At 25.2% G+C, this 14,699-nt stretch overlaps 2 protein-coding genes across 5 annotated transcripts; one reads left to right on the plus strand and one right to left on the minus strand.

The window, feature by feature from the left end:
- Positions 1-5,646: 5,646 nt before the first annotated feature.
- On the minus strand, positions 5,647-7,012 carry LOC132929484 (CCAAT/enhancer-binding protein gamma). 3 transcript variants are annotated; one of them, XM_060994864.1, is made up of 4 exons: positions 6,721-7,012; positions 6,346-6,485; positions 6,121-6,277; positions 5,647-6,052 (listed from the first exon to the last, which is right to left on the minus strand). In XM_060994864.1, exons 2-4 carry the CDS (start codon positions 6,454-6,456, stop codon positions 5,943-5,945), a joined length of 378 nt encoding a protein of 125 aa, XP_060850847.1. In that variant the 5' UTR covers positions 6,457-6,485; positions 6,721-7,012; the 3' UTR covers positions 5,647-5,942. The 3 variants fall into 3 exon arrangements, with proteins under 3 accessions (XP_060850847.1, XP_060850846.1, XP_060850848.1); XM_060994863.1 differs by having other exon boundaries at positions 6,779-7,005; XM_060994865.1 differs by lacking the exon at positions 6,721-7,012 and adding an exon at positions 6,563-6,694.
- Positions 7,013-7,309: 297 nt separating this feature from the next.
- LOC132929482 (tyrosine-protein phosphatase non-receptor type 2) lies at positions 7,310-13,886 on the plus strand. Of its 2 annotated transcripts, XM_060994862.1 has the most exons (10): positions 7,310-7,496; positions 7,566-7,670; positions 8,803-8,964; positions 10,070-10,204; positions 10,267-10,394; positions 10,453-10,678; positions 10,742-10,900; positions 11,595-11,845; positions 11,921-12,064; positions 13,643-13,886. In XM_060994862.1, the coding sequence occupies exons 2-10, from the start codon at positions 7,584-7,586 to the stop codon at positions 13,677-13,679; spliced, it is 1,329 nt and encodes a 442-aa protein (XP_060850845.1). In that variant the 5' UTR covers positions 7,310-7,496; positions 7,566-7,583; the 3' UTR covers positions 13,680-13,886. The 2 variants fall into 2 exon arrangements, with proteins under 2 accessions (XP_060850845.1, XP_060850844.1); XM_060994861.1 differs by lacking the exon at positions 13,643-13,886 and having other exon boundaries at positions 7,311-7,496; positions 11,921-13,612.
- Positions 13,887-14,699: the final 813 nt, after the last annotated feature.

A 14,699-nucleotide genomic window follows, 5' to 3' on the forward strand; every position in this document is an offset into this window, starting at 1 on the left:
AAACTGTATATTAATTCCATTACTGCACAAGCTAATATGGAATCCGACCGAATACAGAACAAAGATTTAATGATTATTGAACATTTGAACGTTATTTAAATAATGCTTTAAATAACTATTACCTTTTCATGTATTATATAGCTTCTATCTTCCTAGTTTTAATGATGGTGATTTACGCAATGTCATAACTACAGTTAACTGGGAAGATCCAACTCAATTATAGGATCAAGTTCGAGAAAAAATCGCGTAGGAGCAACAAATGTAGAATATTGGGTATAATTCAAAATATTGCAGACCAGCTGTGTACAAGATTGCTCACATAGTATTTATTTGAAAAACTACAGAGGCAACACGGTATTTAACCAAACTCCAAAACAAATATTGTGGCCCTTTGGTGATAGCTAAGATCTAACGCAATGAATAATGATGTATATAGAGTGTCAGCACTAAGGATTACAGAGGGTAGACGATACACAATAATGGTACATATATCACACATATCTAACCTTGTCACTAACTAACGAAGATTGACCGCCACTCAGTGACAAAGAAGTACTCAATGGCAGTGGCGTATTTAGAATTTTTTTTAAGGAGCACACGCTGTCTAAAATTTTATAAGACATATATTCATTTCATTATTCATGTATAGCGTATACAAATAAATATAAATCTTTAAAACAAAAAAATAGTAAATACGGCCAACGAGGGGAGGCATATATCTCTCCTGGATACGTCACTGCCTAATGGGTATGAAGTAGATATATTAGTAAAATCAACAACAGACATAGGAAGTGTAGTGGCACAAGAAAAAACCCAAAAATTCAAAAGAGTCACGAAACTTCCAGCTTGACTAAATCTCTATAAAATGTAACTTAATTAGATGAAGTAATTGATGTTATTAAAAGAAAATAGAAAATTTTAAAATTAAAATAATTATAATAATTAACAAATATTAACTAAAAACTAAAGTACTTACCTATATAAAAACTAAAATTAAATAATGTCAGTTTTTCATTTTAGGCTGATAATAACGTAGGTAGATATGTATAATTTTGTTGTTTATTTACTTTTTAATAACAATAGGTGTGATGGTATAGTATGAGTACATAACAATATAACATTATAAATTTATAACAACGGTAAATTGTAAGTGTATTAAATTCTACAAAAGGAATTATAAATCGTTGGCGATTCTAATTATCCGGCCATCCGGGTGAAAGGTTTCTTGAGTAATTGGTTGGGCAGTGAGGAATAATAAAACAAATAACAATAATTATTACAGGTGTTTCAATTTCAAATGGAAACTTTTATATTTTAAAGTGCAAGTATAGGGAAGGGAAGTCAATAGACCCAGAGAGCAGTTGTTGGAAAAATAAATATGTTTTAATGGTGATGATGATAAAAAAGAGTGGAGATTTAGAAAACAGAGGACGGATAGATATTTATGTGGTACGAACTACAAAGTTAATATTAAAAATGTAAAAGTATATTTTATAGAAATAATAACAATAAAATGTATTATTTATGCCATTATTTTGTTCATAGTTATTTTTAAACTGCTGTTCGAGCTAAGAGACGACGAGAATATCAATAAATAACTTGAACTGGTGTCTGGTATCTAATTAAAACTGTAATATCTACTTTGCTAATTTATCAATGCAGATTGAGTTGGTTTTTCTCGTTTATTATTTATTACTAATCATTTTATTCGACATAATAATTATATTTTGTACTTACTATTGTTTATTTCATTATTCGACTTTGTTCAGTATTCTTACAAAAAAATCGACATTATTAGTTGGATAAATGTATATATGAACCTGGTATTCCTATTTTCTAGTACACATAGATCAAGTTTAGGGTTGCCAACTCTTCGTTATTTGCAAAATACCAGCCTAAGGGTACAAAAGAAAAAATCATAATTTTCCACCGATTTGTATTTAAAATAAATTTACATTATAATTAGAGGTAAACATAGATACAGCCGTACAGGTAATTTTAAAATAAAATAAATTATATATTTTTAAAACTATATTAATTACTATTAAAATGTATTTTTTTGCAGCCTTAAATACATTCTTTTAATTTTTAATTTGTTTAAAGAACTCAATATGTATTATGTATATTGTATAAATGTATGTATATAATAAATTATTTACTTATATAACCACGGATTACATGTAGTACCTAGTTACCTAACTTATAAGTTATAACTAATTCGGCTTTAACCAGTTTAACCTTAGGTATTAATTCCCAAACAATTTTCTCGTCGGAACTCTTATCGGATTGAAATACCGGCCGGTTGGCAACCCAAAGTTTATTGTAGAATGTAGATACTATGCTAAAAGATTTCTTTTTGTTAGACAAAATTAAAACTTTTAGTGTCTAAAATTATTAACAGAATTAATAAATTAGTAATCCGACCGTTCTTATAGTATAAGATCTATTAAGGTCCATCATTAAATGTTTGTATTTTGTACAATATTCCATAACAAGTTGATGAATTTAATCCGTGAGAAGATTTTCTTGGCTGAGTGGATAGGTAGTAGCTATTAGCTACAAGCTATTTACTTTAATTTTTAACAGTACCTAATACCTATAAGTTTCTGTATACTTAGAAGGCTAGAACCCTAGAGCATACTTACAGAAAAATAAATTTGGGATGTTTTTCGTTCTGATATTTTTGTTTATTTTCAATACTTTTGTCTGTTAAACAAATCATCATTAGTTTATAGACTTTTATAGACTAAGATAGTTATTTTATCTCTATAAACTATAAAGGCGTAGGAGCAAAATAATTATTTTAGATTGTGCAATAGTATCATTTTACTGCGTCGTCACATCTGAAATATCATTCAATTTCAATAAACGGAAATTTCGTTCCTGGAAAATATTAAGATAAAATATTTTATATTAATCTTTTTATTATCGTTTTAAAATAGGTAATTATAAAGTTTTGAAATCAATTCAATAAATAAATTATTTTACAAAAATGATTATAGTTAGTAGGTGGTGATGTACAAATTTCGGGTCAGTACTCCTTTTGACCAAAAATTACCTTCCTCTTTTCAACCAAAAATGATAAAATAGTTTCATCTTTACGCCTAAAAATAATTGCATTCTTTTCGCCCACGGTTTCACGTTTAACATTTTAGAAAACACTGTCTCAAAATTAATTTAATATAAAACTATTAAGCATAACTCAGAAAGCACCACGAGGAGGCGGCTTCTAACGCTTCTATAAGATATAACTCTTCAAAAGTTTATACTTTATTGTGTTTGTGTAAAATTAATTAATGACAAGTAATCTGTATTATATAATAATTATTTTTACACAAGCACAATACATTTTTGGAGAGTAATAAAAGCCTACATTTAGTGTTAAAAAAAAATTGCGGAAACATGAGTTGGGTAGGTTGATAAATAATAGTACTTAATAGAGTTTATAGAAAATAGAACTAGGTATATGACATCGTATATGTTTACCAAAACGTCATCAAGATAGTCATCATTGATTATTCACAGTATTAAATCAAATCAATTATAAATGAATATAGGCACATAGCATAGAATATAGATAGTATCAAAAGTAAATGAATTATTAAACACAACAATTTAAAAAAGATTTAATTTAATATAGAATATATAGATAATACAGATGTATAAGTTAACCTAGCCTAACCTACTTACTAGTGTCTATTGGTTGTTGCACTATTATCCAAAATATACTAAAATTTAATTGCTAATTCTATAATATACAGTTTGCCACAAAAGTCTTGTATCAACCTTAATATCTCCATAGCAAATTAATATAAACATTTTTAATGTTTTAAAAAAAAATCTGTTTAAATAGTAATAATGAAAATATCTTAAATAATTAAAAACCTAAGGGTAATATATTTTTTTTTATATTTACTTATTACTGTAAAAAAAATCTGTATTTAATATATTGATTTGCCACTAAGATACAAAGAGTAATAAAAGACTTCTGTGACATACTGTATACTATCCAATTAGCAATTAAGTTTTAATTTATTTTGGATAATAGTGCAACAGCCAACAGACACTAGTAAGTAGGTTAGGTTAGGTTAATTTAACCGATGTGGATTTGTGATACTGTTATAATAGTAGCTAAATGTTTGTCGCTTGAAAAAAAATATTACTAAATTAGTGTATTAACTATTAAATATTTAAATGGATTTTAAAATTAAATTATTATTTTGTAATTCCAAAAAAAAAAAATCAATATTATATTATTTATACTTTGTTGTATACTATATCTATGTAGGCATGCAGGTGTGTAATTCATGCAAAATATCAATTTTTAGCAGATGCATACCTTTTTTGAAAACAATTATTTGTTTATTGTTCACTATACTTAATATATAAATAGTATATAATGTCACTCATTCTCTAATTACTTTAAATACCTAAGACCTAACTGACATTAGTAAAACAAACTTTACTTTAATCCCCTCTAATTCAATAATGCCATGATGTATGAAAAACATACCTAACACTCATTATGTAACTTTTTATAAGGTCATGTCAATGCCATCACAAGAGATATAATTTTACTAATTTAAGTATTAAGGTGTAATTATAAATCTATAATATTCTCTTCATTAAAATTATTGCTATAAAAATTAAAAACATACCAGTATACCACTGATGAATAAAATAATTTATCATTCACTCAATGTATTGAGTCCTACGTTAACATTAAATTATAGAACCAATAATTGTTATTGTATACTAACCAATTAATTATCAAACATAATAAATGTCTTCTATTATTTAAACTTGAAGTTATTATTAATTGATTAATATGTTATTTTAAACTTTAATTTAATCAACCAGATAGTATACTCCACTTTAAATTTCACAATAGGTCAATAATCAACATATTTACACATCAAATGTTTTAAATATGTGAAACGTTTTTTTTCTCTACGTAATGTACAAATAAATAACTGATATCAATTCACCGTTCCCTTAATTGCACAATGAAGAAAATATATACAAATATTCTATTATAAGTGTTGATATTTTATCCTATGGTATTTGTACAATAGTTCAACAATAAAAATTTATGTTGCAATTAATCAATTATATATAACTAATAGTTTATTATTTTTAGGAAAAATGTTGCTTCACAGTAATACGTTTTAAGGTTACTATCTCTTTCATTTTAATAAAAAAAAAAATTATTATTATAAGTCAATTGATAAAAGTTGACCTATGACACTAGTATTAAAAAATATTATAAACACTCAACCACTGGATAGACTGAAGAATCAGTTGCACAGCAGTGCGATAAAAAGTACTTAACTTTATATATTGATTTGTTGGAATTGAATCTTGCATCATAATGATTATTTTTGATGAATGATAGTGACAGAGGTTGTTCGACAAATCTTTAATTAGATTAATTATGTCATTATTTTAAAAATAAAATTGAACTAATTTTTTGAGACTTTCAAAATAATATTTTGTTTATAGACCAGGAAATAATTTTACTTATAAAAATGAATTACTAATCAACAAGGCAACAACCCTCTTTGTTGTATATTCTTGTATGAACTTTAACTATCCCCATTTTTCAACTCGGGTCATTCATCTTCTGTAGAAATAAAAAACTCATAATACAAATATTAAACATTCATTAAAATTTTTTTTTCAAATTGTACAATTGTTTGAAAAAATAAATATAAATATAAATATTGCACAACATACACACAATTAGACAAATATTAATAAAACCATATAAAAATGATTTAAGCTATTTTAAATCCATAACCTAATCAATATTAACAAATAAATATCTTTTTTTGAGTATGGGACAAAAATATTTAAAAAATGATTAAATCAATATGACTCATAACATAATTTTTACTTATAAAATACACTGTGCCCATAAAATTAAACAAATTATATTATACTTATGACGAAGTTTGAGGTTTTGCTAAATCATTATCCAAAATATCTGATGTAGTGTCGCTCAATAAAGTTTTAAGGTCAACGGATTTGGGGAGTTCAATTTGTGATGTCCCTAAAATATAATAAAATAAGCATAAATTTAAGTTATGATGATATACTGATATTATCATTAAATCTTACCAGCTTGTGCCATGAATAGTTCTTTTAAAAATCCTAGTTCTTTACTTAAAAGTTTAATTTTTTCTTCAAGTATATCATTCTCTGTTTTTAATTGATTCACACGTTGCAATGTTTGTTGAGTGCGCATTCTACTTTTGACTCGACTTCTTTTAACCGCCTGACAAGTTAAAAAAAAAATACATAAATATAGACAAAAAAAAATATAATGCAAGAATTTAAAAATACCTGATTGTTCTTGTCTCGTTTTCGTCGGTAATCTTCTTCACTGCTATCGCCTTCATCCCGTAACATGGTCGATAGAGCCATGTTTTTGTTTTCTTTATTTTTACGAGCCATACAACGCGACACACGCTCCTCAAATGATTCTAAAAACCAGAGTTAACAATAAATTACCAAAAGTTACAATAAGAGTGAGATGCCAATGCCACAGTAGTAAAAAAACCTTAAAAAAAAGTTGCGAAATCAAAATAATTGTTTAGAGAATAAAATGGCAATTATTGTAATTTCGAGGACACGGGAGAGAAACGTGTATAGATGTCTCTAGGACACTATTGTGTATTAATTATTGGGTCATTGACAATATATACAATTTACATATACATTATGTACAGACGACCGAGCAATGTCAAACTGGATTAAGTCCGGCGATCACACTTACTCAAACAGAGCACCCGATGTGTAATGAAGAATCGGATCCGGTGTTGTGAAAATGAATGAATTTTGCAATTGAATAAATTTGCATCAACTCACGGAATATTATTACTATTATTATTACGACGTTAGATATAGATACCGTATTTATACTGTAACTCTATGCAATAATAATAATATAAAACTTATAGATAACGGAGTACCATTATCTGGCACAATGTTTATTTTTCTGTTATTGTGCGCACAACCTTCCGTGGTCGAACCATGGTTGTTGTGGAGACGCTCATGTTTTGTGTAGTTGTTCATATTATCACGATGTAGAGAAGTCGAGCTGATCTTCTCTACATCGTGGTTCATATCATCTGTATAAACTTTATCTTTAATCACATTTGGACCGTCACCGCCACCGGCCAATAGAACAAAACGTCAGTGATTATTCGTGTTGGTTTAGTTGGTTATTTTGTCCTACGTGGTGGTTCACACTGATGATAACAATCGTGAATGTAATACATTTATTACAGAATGTCGTGATAAAAAATGAATACCTACACTATATTGATTGCAGTTTTAGTTATGAACTGCAATTTACTATTTAGTAAATTTTTTTACGATTTATTTTAATATTATATTTGAATAATATATATTTTTATTTGTAATATAAAATTATATACTTTGTGTTTAAGTATTAATAACTTTTTGTAGATTACACCGTGATTACCAAACAGGTACACACTTTTTGATTGCTTGAAACTAGAAAATATTCAGAAAACAAACATTTTGCATTTTATTTAAAGGTATATCAAAAATTCAATATGCATACCGATCAACAAGTGAAAAAAAGATTACAAGATGAATTTAACGACATAGAATCGAAGAATATGTGGAACATCACGTTCAGAGTAAGTACATTTAATGGTTGTGTAAACAATATAATGACTCAATGAGTATGCGTTATATTCTATTTATTTCATTGTATAATTAAATTGTTTAATCTACTATTAAGTTAATATAGATATTAGTACCTATGTATTTTATTCAAACGCCGTATCCATACATCAATAATATTATAACTATCTTTATTATAGTTTGTGGATGAATACTTACTGTATAAAATAAAAATAAAATGTTAATAATGTTTTTTAAACCAAATTAAAAACATGATATGGTATTACAGATAAATATATAATAATTATTAATTTAAAAAAATATAATTTTTAAATTGACAATATAAGTATAATAAGTAGTCTCAAACAGCTTTAGCTAGTGAAAAATACAAGATTTCATATTTTAAAGTAATTTATCATACCTAATGTATAACTGTTTCCTAGTTTAAATGGTGTAAACTATAATATACGACTTAATATCTAAAATGTGTACAATAAACTAAAAATAATAATTATAACAAAAATTATTTTGTTTCCAGCACGGTAATAAATTAATTTTACTTTAGAAATATTCAGACAAATATACAATCTCTTATATAGTTTAAAAATTATGATACATTGAATGTTTCATCCCCATCAAAAAATCGAGTTTACGGATGTTTTGCCTCCCAAAATATTAAGCAAGGATATTTTGTCCTTAGGAGTTATAAGCAATGTTAGATTGATTTAAATTATTTCTAATTTTATTATTATTATGGTTATTTATGTAAAATTCAAAATTAATATATAATTTTTTTTTTTTTATTAAATAATAATTTAAAACCGTCTGACCAAATGTCCTATAATCAATATTTTATCAGTGGCCAAAAGTCCTAAATCTATTTACTTCCAGGGGATAAAATGTCCTACCTTAATAATTTTTGGAGATGGAACAAACATTTACCAGTACAATTAAATTAAAAACAGTCAAAACAGATAATACACGTATTTATTTTGAACAAATGTGATGTTCTTTATTAAAAATATATTGAAGTGGTTAATTATTAGTTCGTTAATGTTTTAATTTTAGTTAACTTAATTTTGATGTATGATTCGTATTGGATTAATTAACTATAGAATTTTTTAATTTTTGATTTTTTTTTTTCAGTTTGTTGAAGTAGAAAGTTCAAAAATTAAGAAAACATCTGATGAAGCAAAGAAACCACAAAATAAGGCATTAAATAGATATCAAGATGTTTCGCCTTATGATGAAACTAGAATTATCCTAAAGAGAGGAAATGTATCTTACATAAATGCCAATCTTGTACAAGTAAGAATAACATTTATGTTAAATAATTTTAACAATAGTTTCATTGTAGTATTTACTACTATACATATTATACTTTGTTCGACATGACAAAACTTCTCTCCTTGTTACTGACAGAATATTTTAATGTAATCATATAGGGCAATCCACTATGTATGATCCCATCCCTTTGATCCATCTTCTTCTTCTTCTTCTAAAACTTATAATGGTTCATTTAGGACCATATTCTTTGGAAACTACTAAGGTTATTATTGTATAGACTGGTCCATATATTTTTCTCTCGAAACACTAGTTTTTCTTCATCTCTTTGAATATTAGTCCACGTCTCGCATGTGTTTGTCACTATGGGTCTGATGTACATATAGGTTCTCCTTTGTGCATCTTAACAGTAACTTGGATGAGAATATTTCTCTTATTGTGAAGTAAAATCTATTTTCTGCATTTGTCTCATCCTAATTTCATTATGTATTTAGTTTTTTTCGTTTGTATTAGGTCCCAGCATTTTAAGCCTACTTGCTCAAAAGTAAATTATTCAATACTGCGATTTTCCTTTTACTATTGCATTCCTAGTCATCACCATATATTTAGTCTTGTTTTTATTCACTATTAATTCCATATTATAGATAAATTGTAGCCAGCCTTTCCTAAATGGGTGCTTTTTGATCAAACCAAAACTGCTTATTCTGCTGTAATGAACACTATCTTCATTTTTGCAATTATTAGGATAGTAGCACTTGCTCCTCATAAGATTCTTATTAGTTTCTATATTAAGTTCTTAGTTTATACTGTAGTATTTCAAATTAATCTTAAATTTCAGTAATTAGTTCAATGTTATTCCAAAATACTTTCCTTTATACTGAACATTAAGTTCTATTTTTTAGATCCATAGACCTGATATTTTTGAGATTTGGTCTTAGGCATCATGTATAAAAATATCTATCTAAAATTTTTATGTCATTCCTTAGAACCCTCTTTGTTTCATCCTTATCCTTTGGTTCCTTTGTAGAAATGCACAATTTAAAAAAAATGGGGCTTAGCATAATTGATGAATCTAGTGTTTATGTAAAAATAAAAATGTACAAATAATTTTTATATTTTGTTGATTTAGGTATGTAATTGTGAAAGGCAGTATATACTGACTCAAGGACCCTTAGAAAACAGCACTTCTCATTTTTGGCTTATGGTGTGGGAACAAAGTTCTAAAGCCATCGTAATGTTGAACAAAGTTATCGAAAAGAAAAAAGTAAAATATATATTTTATACTATATTTCAATTAATTATTTATATAACATTTTTTTCCTTAAGCTTAAATGTCATCAATATTGGCCAAAGAAAAAAAAGGATAATGATAAATTTGTATGGAATGATGTTGGTCTATCTGTAGAATTTGTCTCTAAAATCAATCATGGGTTTTATGCACTAAGTGTTTTAAAGTAAGAATAAATCAGTTTTGTTTGTTTAAAAAAAATCATTAATTTCTTTTTATTTTAGACTTAATGACTTAGATTCTGGAGAATCTCGTGAAATTTATCATTTCCATTATACTGATTGGCCAGATTTTGGAGTACCCAAAACACCCACACCATTTTTACGATTTCTCAGAGATGTTAGACGTAGTGGTAGTCTTGATCCATCTCACGGACCGATTGTCGTTCATTGTTCTGCAGGAATAGGTCGTTCGGGAACATTTTGTCTAATAGATTCCTGCCTTATAAAAGTGAATAAATTAAGCGATTAAATTTTAATTTAAAGCATAAAATAAATTATGTATTTAATGTAGATGAATACACCAGAAGGCTTAAACTATGTTCACATACGTACATTACTAGCAGAAATGAGAAAATGTAGATTGGGACTTGTTCAGGCTCCCGAACAACTTCGATTTGTATACCAAAGTGTTATTGAAGCCCTTGATTCAAATTGGGAAGCGGATAATGAGGTAAATAATTTTATTTAAAAAAAAAATCTAATTTAATGTTATTATTTGAAAGTTTATGATTAAATATGTTTATTAATATATTTTACCTTTAATTATTGTTCTTTCATCTATCTCCAACTTAATTATATTTTTCTTCATAAAATGTTCTTTACTTTCTTTATTATAATAAAATAAAATCAATAAATAATTTAACAGTTCTTGATTTGTAGAGGTGGATTGTGCTCAGTGGGCCAATACCCTAATTTTATTTTTTAAACATTTAAAAAATATATACAGCAGAAAAATGTATTATTTTTATATTTTGTTCAGTAAGAATACATGTACTATGTGTTTTTAGTACTTTAATAACAATTTAACTGGTGCAATATATAATAGTGGTTTTTATAACACACAGTTTATATCATTAAACAAATATTGAAAAAAAAGTAGGTTAATATTTTTTTATTCGAGAAGGAGTATGTTAATATTTTTTTTTAATAAGTCAATTTAGTATTATAAAATATTTATTATATTTAACAAGTCCCAGAAATTGATATATTCAGTATTTGTATATTTTAGCTTTTTTGTTCAAAAGGTTCCTAAGTATAATACAAATTTAAATCACATCTTTTAACAGTATAAAAAATTCAAAAATGAAATTTTATTTTGAATTTTTCAGATAATAATATATATAATCTATATGCGTTTGTTTTAGGATAATTTACCTAGTTTAGATGGCTCACTGTTGAATAATATAAGCGAATCAGACTGTGAAAGTAGTGATAGCGAATTAAGTAGTGAAGCACCCCCCTTACCGCCCCCTCGTATGGAATCATTAAGGCAGCAGGATGAAGATGATTATGATGATGAAGAATCGTTAGTGTCAGAATCTGATAGTGATGAAAATGAATCAACTCCACCACCATTACCACCTCCTAGAGATCTCGATTTATCTAAATCTAATGAGTATGCAATTTCATTAATTATGTTTAAAATAATATTTTATGTATTGAATTTCTTACTTTATTTATTTTATTTTAGTCGTATGAATACAACAAATACCAAAGACGAACGTAACAAGAACAAAGCTGAAGGAGAGGCAGAAAAAACCAAAATTATGGCCGACAAATTAAAAATAATGAAGAGAAAACAAAAAGAGCAAGAAAAATGGGAACAAATCAAAAGGTCGTGGTTTTATCCATTGAGAAATTTAGGAATTGGAGTTTTAGCTCTTAGTGGTGGTGTAATGATTGTTGCATACTTGATGAATTATAAAAAATAACGGTTTTTCATTTAGTTATTTATACTCGGCTTTACAATTTACAAGGGCATTAACAGACATATACAATGTTTGCTTTAATTTAAATATAATAAGAAGTGGTAATATAGATGACGACCAAATATTTATCAAAATAGCTAAACTTCCATTTGAATAAAAAGAAGACTGAAAATAAGCATAATAAAAATAATAAAAAAAATAAAGCCAAATTTTACTTTGATTCTACCTTAGTTTTAATTTGTTTTATAATTTTAATAAAATTACATGGAATTTTGTCTATAAAACAAATTAAAATTATCTTTGTGAATTGTAGATGTCGAGCTTTATAAACAAAACAAGAATGTAAATAATTTCTAATAGCATAAATCATACCATTTTACTTAAATTTAGTCAGTAACACATGTAAGTAAATAATATATCTATTTTCTTAATGAATTGATTAAAATTAATCATTCCGTAAATTATATTATACTGTCTAATGAAATAACACTATATTATTGAGTTGAATTAAGTTTTATTTTAATAAAAATATAAAATGTTAATCTACAATCACAAATTGTGGTAATTAAATAAAAAACTAATTAATATGATGTGTGTTCTCTTATTTATTTTTAAAATTAAAATATGAAAAATTTAATTAAATAAAATATAAGAAAAAATTTAATTTTTAACTACCTACATTTATTATACTTTGATGTATTATTAGTTTTCTTTTAATTATTGTCTTTGGAATATGGATGATACTGTTAAGATCATTATTTATTTAAATTTGATATTAATAAATGTAATGTAATATTATGAAAACTTAACTCAAGGAAACAAATTATCAAAATATGTGAATGAACGATTTTAATTTGAAAAAAAATTAAGATCTAAATATATCTATAAATTATTATTTATTGAACTCTGCTTGAGCTTAACAATGAAAAATGTTTTTTTTCTATTCAACATTGTAAAAATGTATTATTCTTAATAGGTATCTAGTTAATAACTAAACAGTGTAACTAATATTATTAAGACATAAGCAATTAAGGTTTAGGATATTCAATTATTTTTGTTAAGTATTTTAAAACAAAATTATAAATAGTAACTTAAATATTTTAAATTATATATTGATCAAATGTACTACTGTCAGAATATAAAATTTATCCAAAATAACTATTATTGTTATTTTATCACAACTATGTTAATTTATTAATTATTATTCTACTTAATGAAATGTACTTTTAATCATTTTATGGAAGGTAAATAATGTTTGCTCATACCATAAAGACTGTTTTGAAGATTGCGTTTAAATTTTAAATATTAATTAAAATGTTGAAAATACAGAATTACTTATTTATGATTAGTGATAGGTAAACATTATACTATTTAATATATTATACTGTGTGTTATACATTTTTATAATATTTAAATTTAATCAATACTTAATAAATACCTTGAATACAATTTAATATTAGAAAATGTTTGTTTTAAATTTCTAGGCACTGCAACAATGGAAAACAAAGTAAAAATAAATGAAATGGAGTCATATTCTTCACATTTCTTGAAAATTATTTTTTTACACTTAAGAAAAATAAACACATAAATAAAATCTTTTTTTTGTCACAAAAAAAAGTCTAAAACATGTCTTACTATAAATATAATATACATAGTATTATGTAAATTTATTATAATGATGAAACAAGTTTTTAACACTTAATTAACTATATTAACTATGTCACTAATATTTTTGAATTATTACATAAAATGAATTAAGAATTGTTGTTACTAAGAATTATCTTAATAATATTAAATCTAAAAACAAAATGTATGTGCATTAGATAAAAATAGTTGTAATAATTGTTTTTTAAACTTTACTTATTCTTAATTTTTATAATTGTTCTGATCTTGATATACAATAAAATCTAGATAATTAATGTAATAGAATATATTAATTATTAGGAAATTGTTTTTTTTTATGCATTAAAATTGAAGTAAAAAAAAATGTTCTATTTATTATCTTACATAAGAATATACTCAACAGTGTTCAGTGTTTATTCGTATTGTAAATGAGTTTTAATGTAAAGAGTTAAATCGGTTTTTTATGAAGCAAGTTTACAGTCAAACACAGAGACACTTATAAATCATATTACCAAATAATAAAATATATTTTTACTTAGCTCAAGGAACAGGGAACTAGACTCAGTATACTGTTAGAGCTATGAATAATAATTTGAGATTTTTTTTTTTAAAATAATTTTGGTCATTTACCAATTTTTTGTTCTCTTAGCTTTTTTCTCCATCAATTTACACATAATGACTAACATTTTAGGTGAAAATCTTTATTTTTATAAAAGATAAATAATTTTAAAATAAGTTTTCTAAAATATATAAGTTAATAACATATTATACTATTTGTTCTTATATGTAACTTTTGGGTTTTTTTTTATATATTTTATAGCTGACAGGAACACAATAATAAATTAAATATCACAATTGTTTATAAATAAAATTTGATAGTTGATATTATTTTACCTTCAACATTACAAATAATTAATA

This window comes from Rhopalosiphum padi, chromosome 4 (genome assembly GCF_020882245.1).
Source record: "Rhopalosiphum padi isolate XX-2018 chromosome 4, ASM2088224v1, whole genome shotgun sequence".
NCBI classification, from domain to species: Eukaryota; Metazoa; Arthropoda; class Insecta; order Hemiptera; family Aphididae; genus Rhopalosiphum; species Rhopalosiphum padi.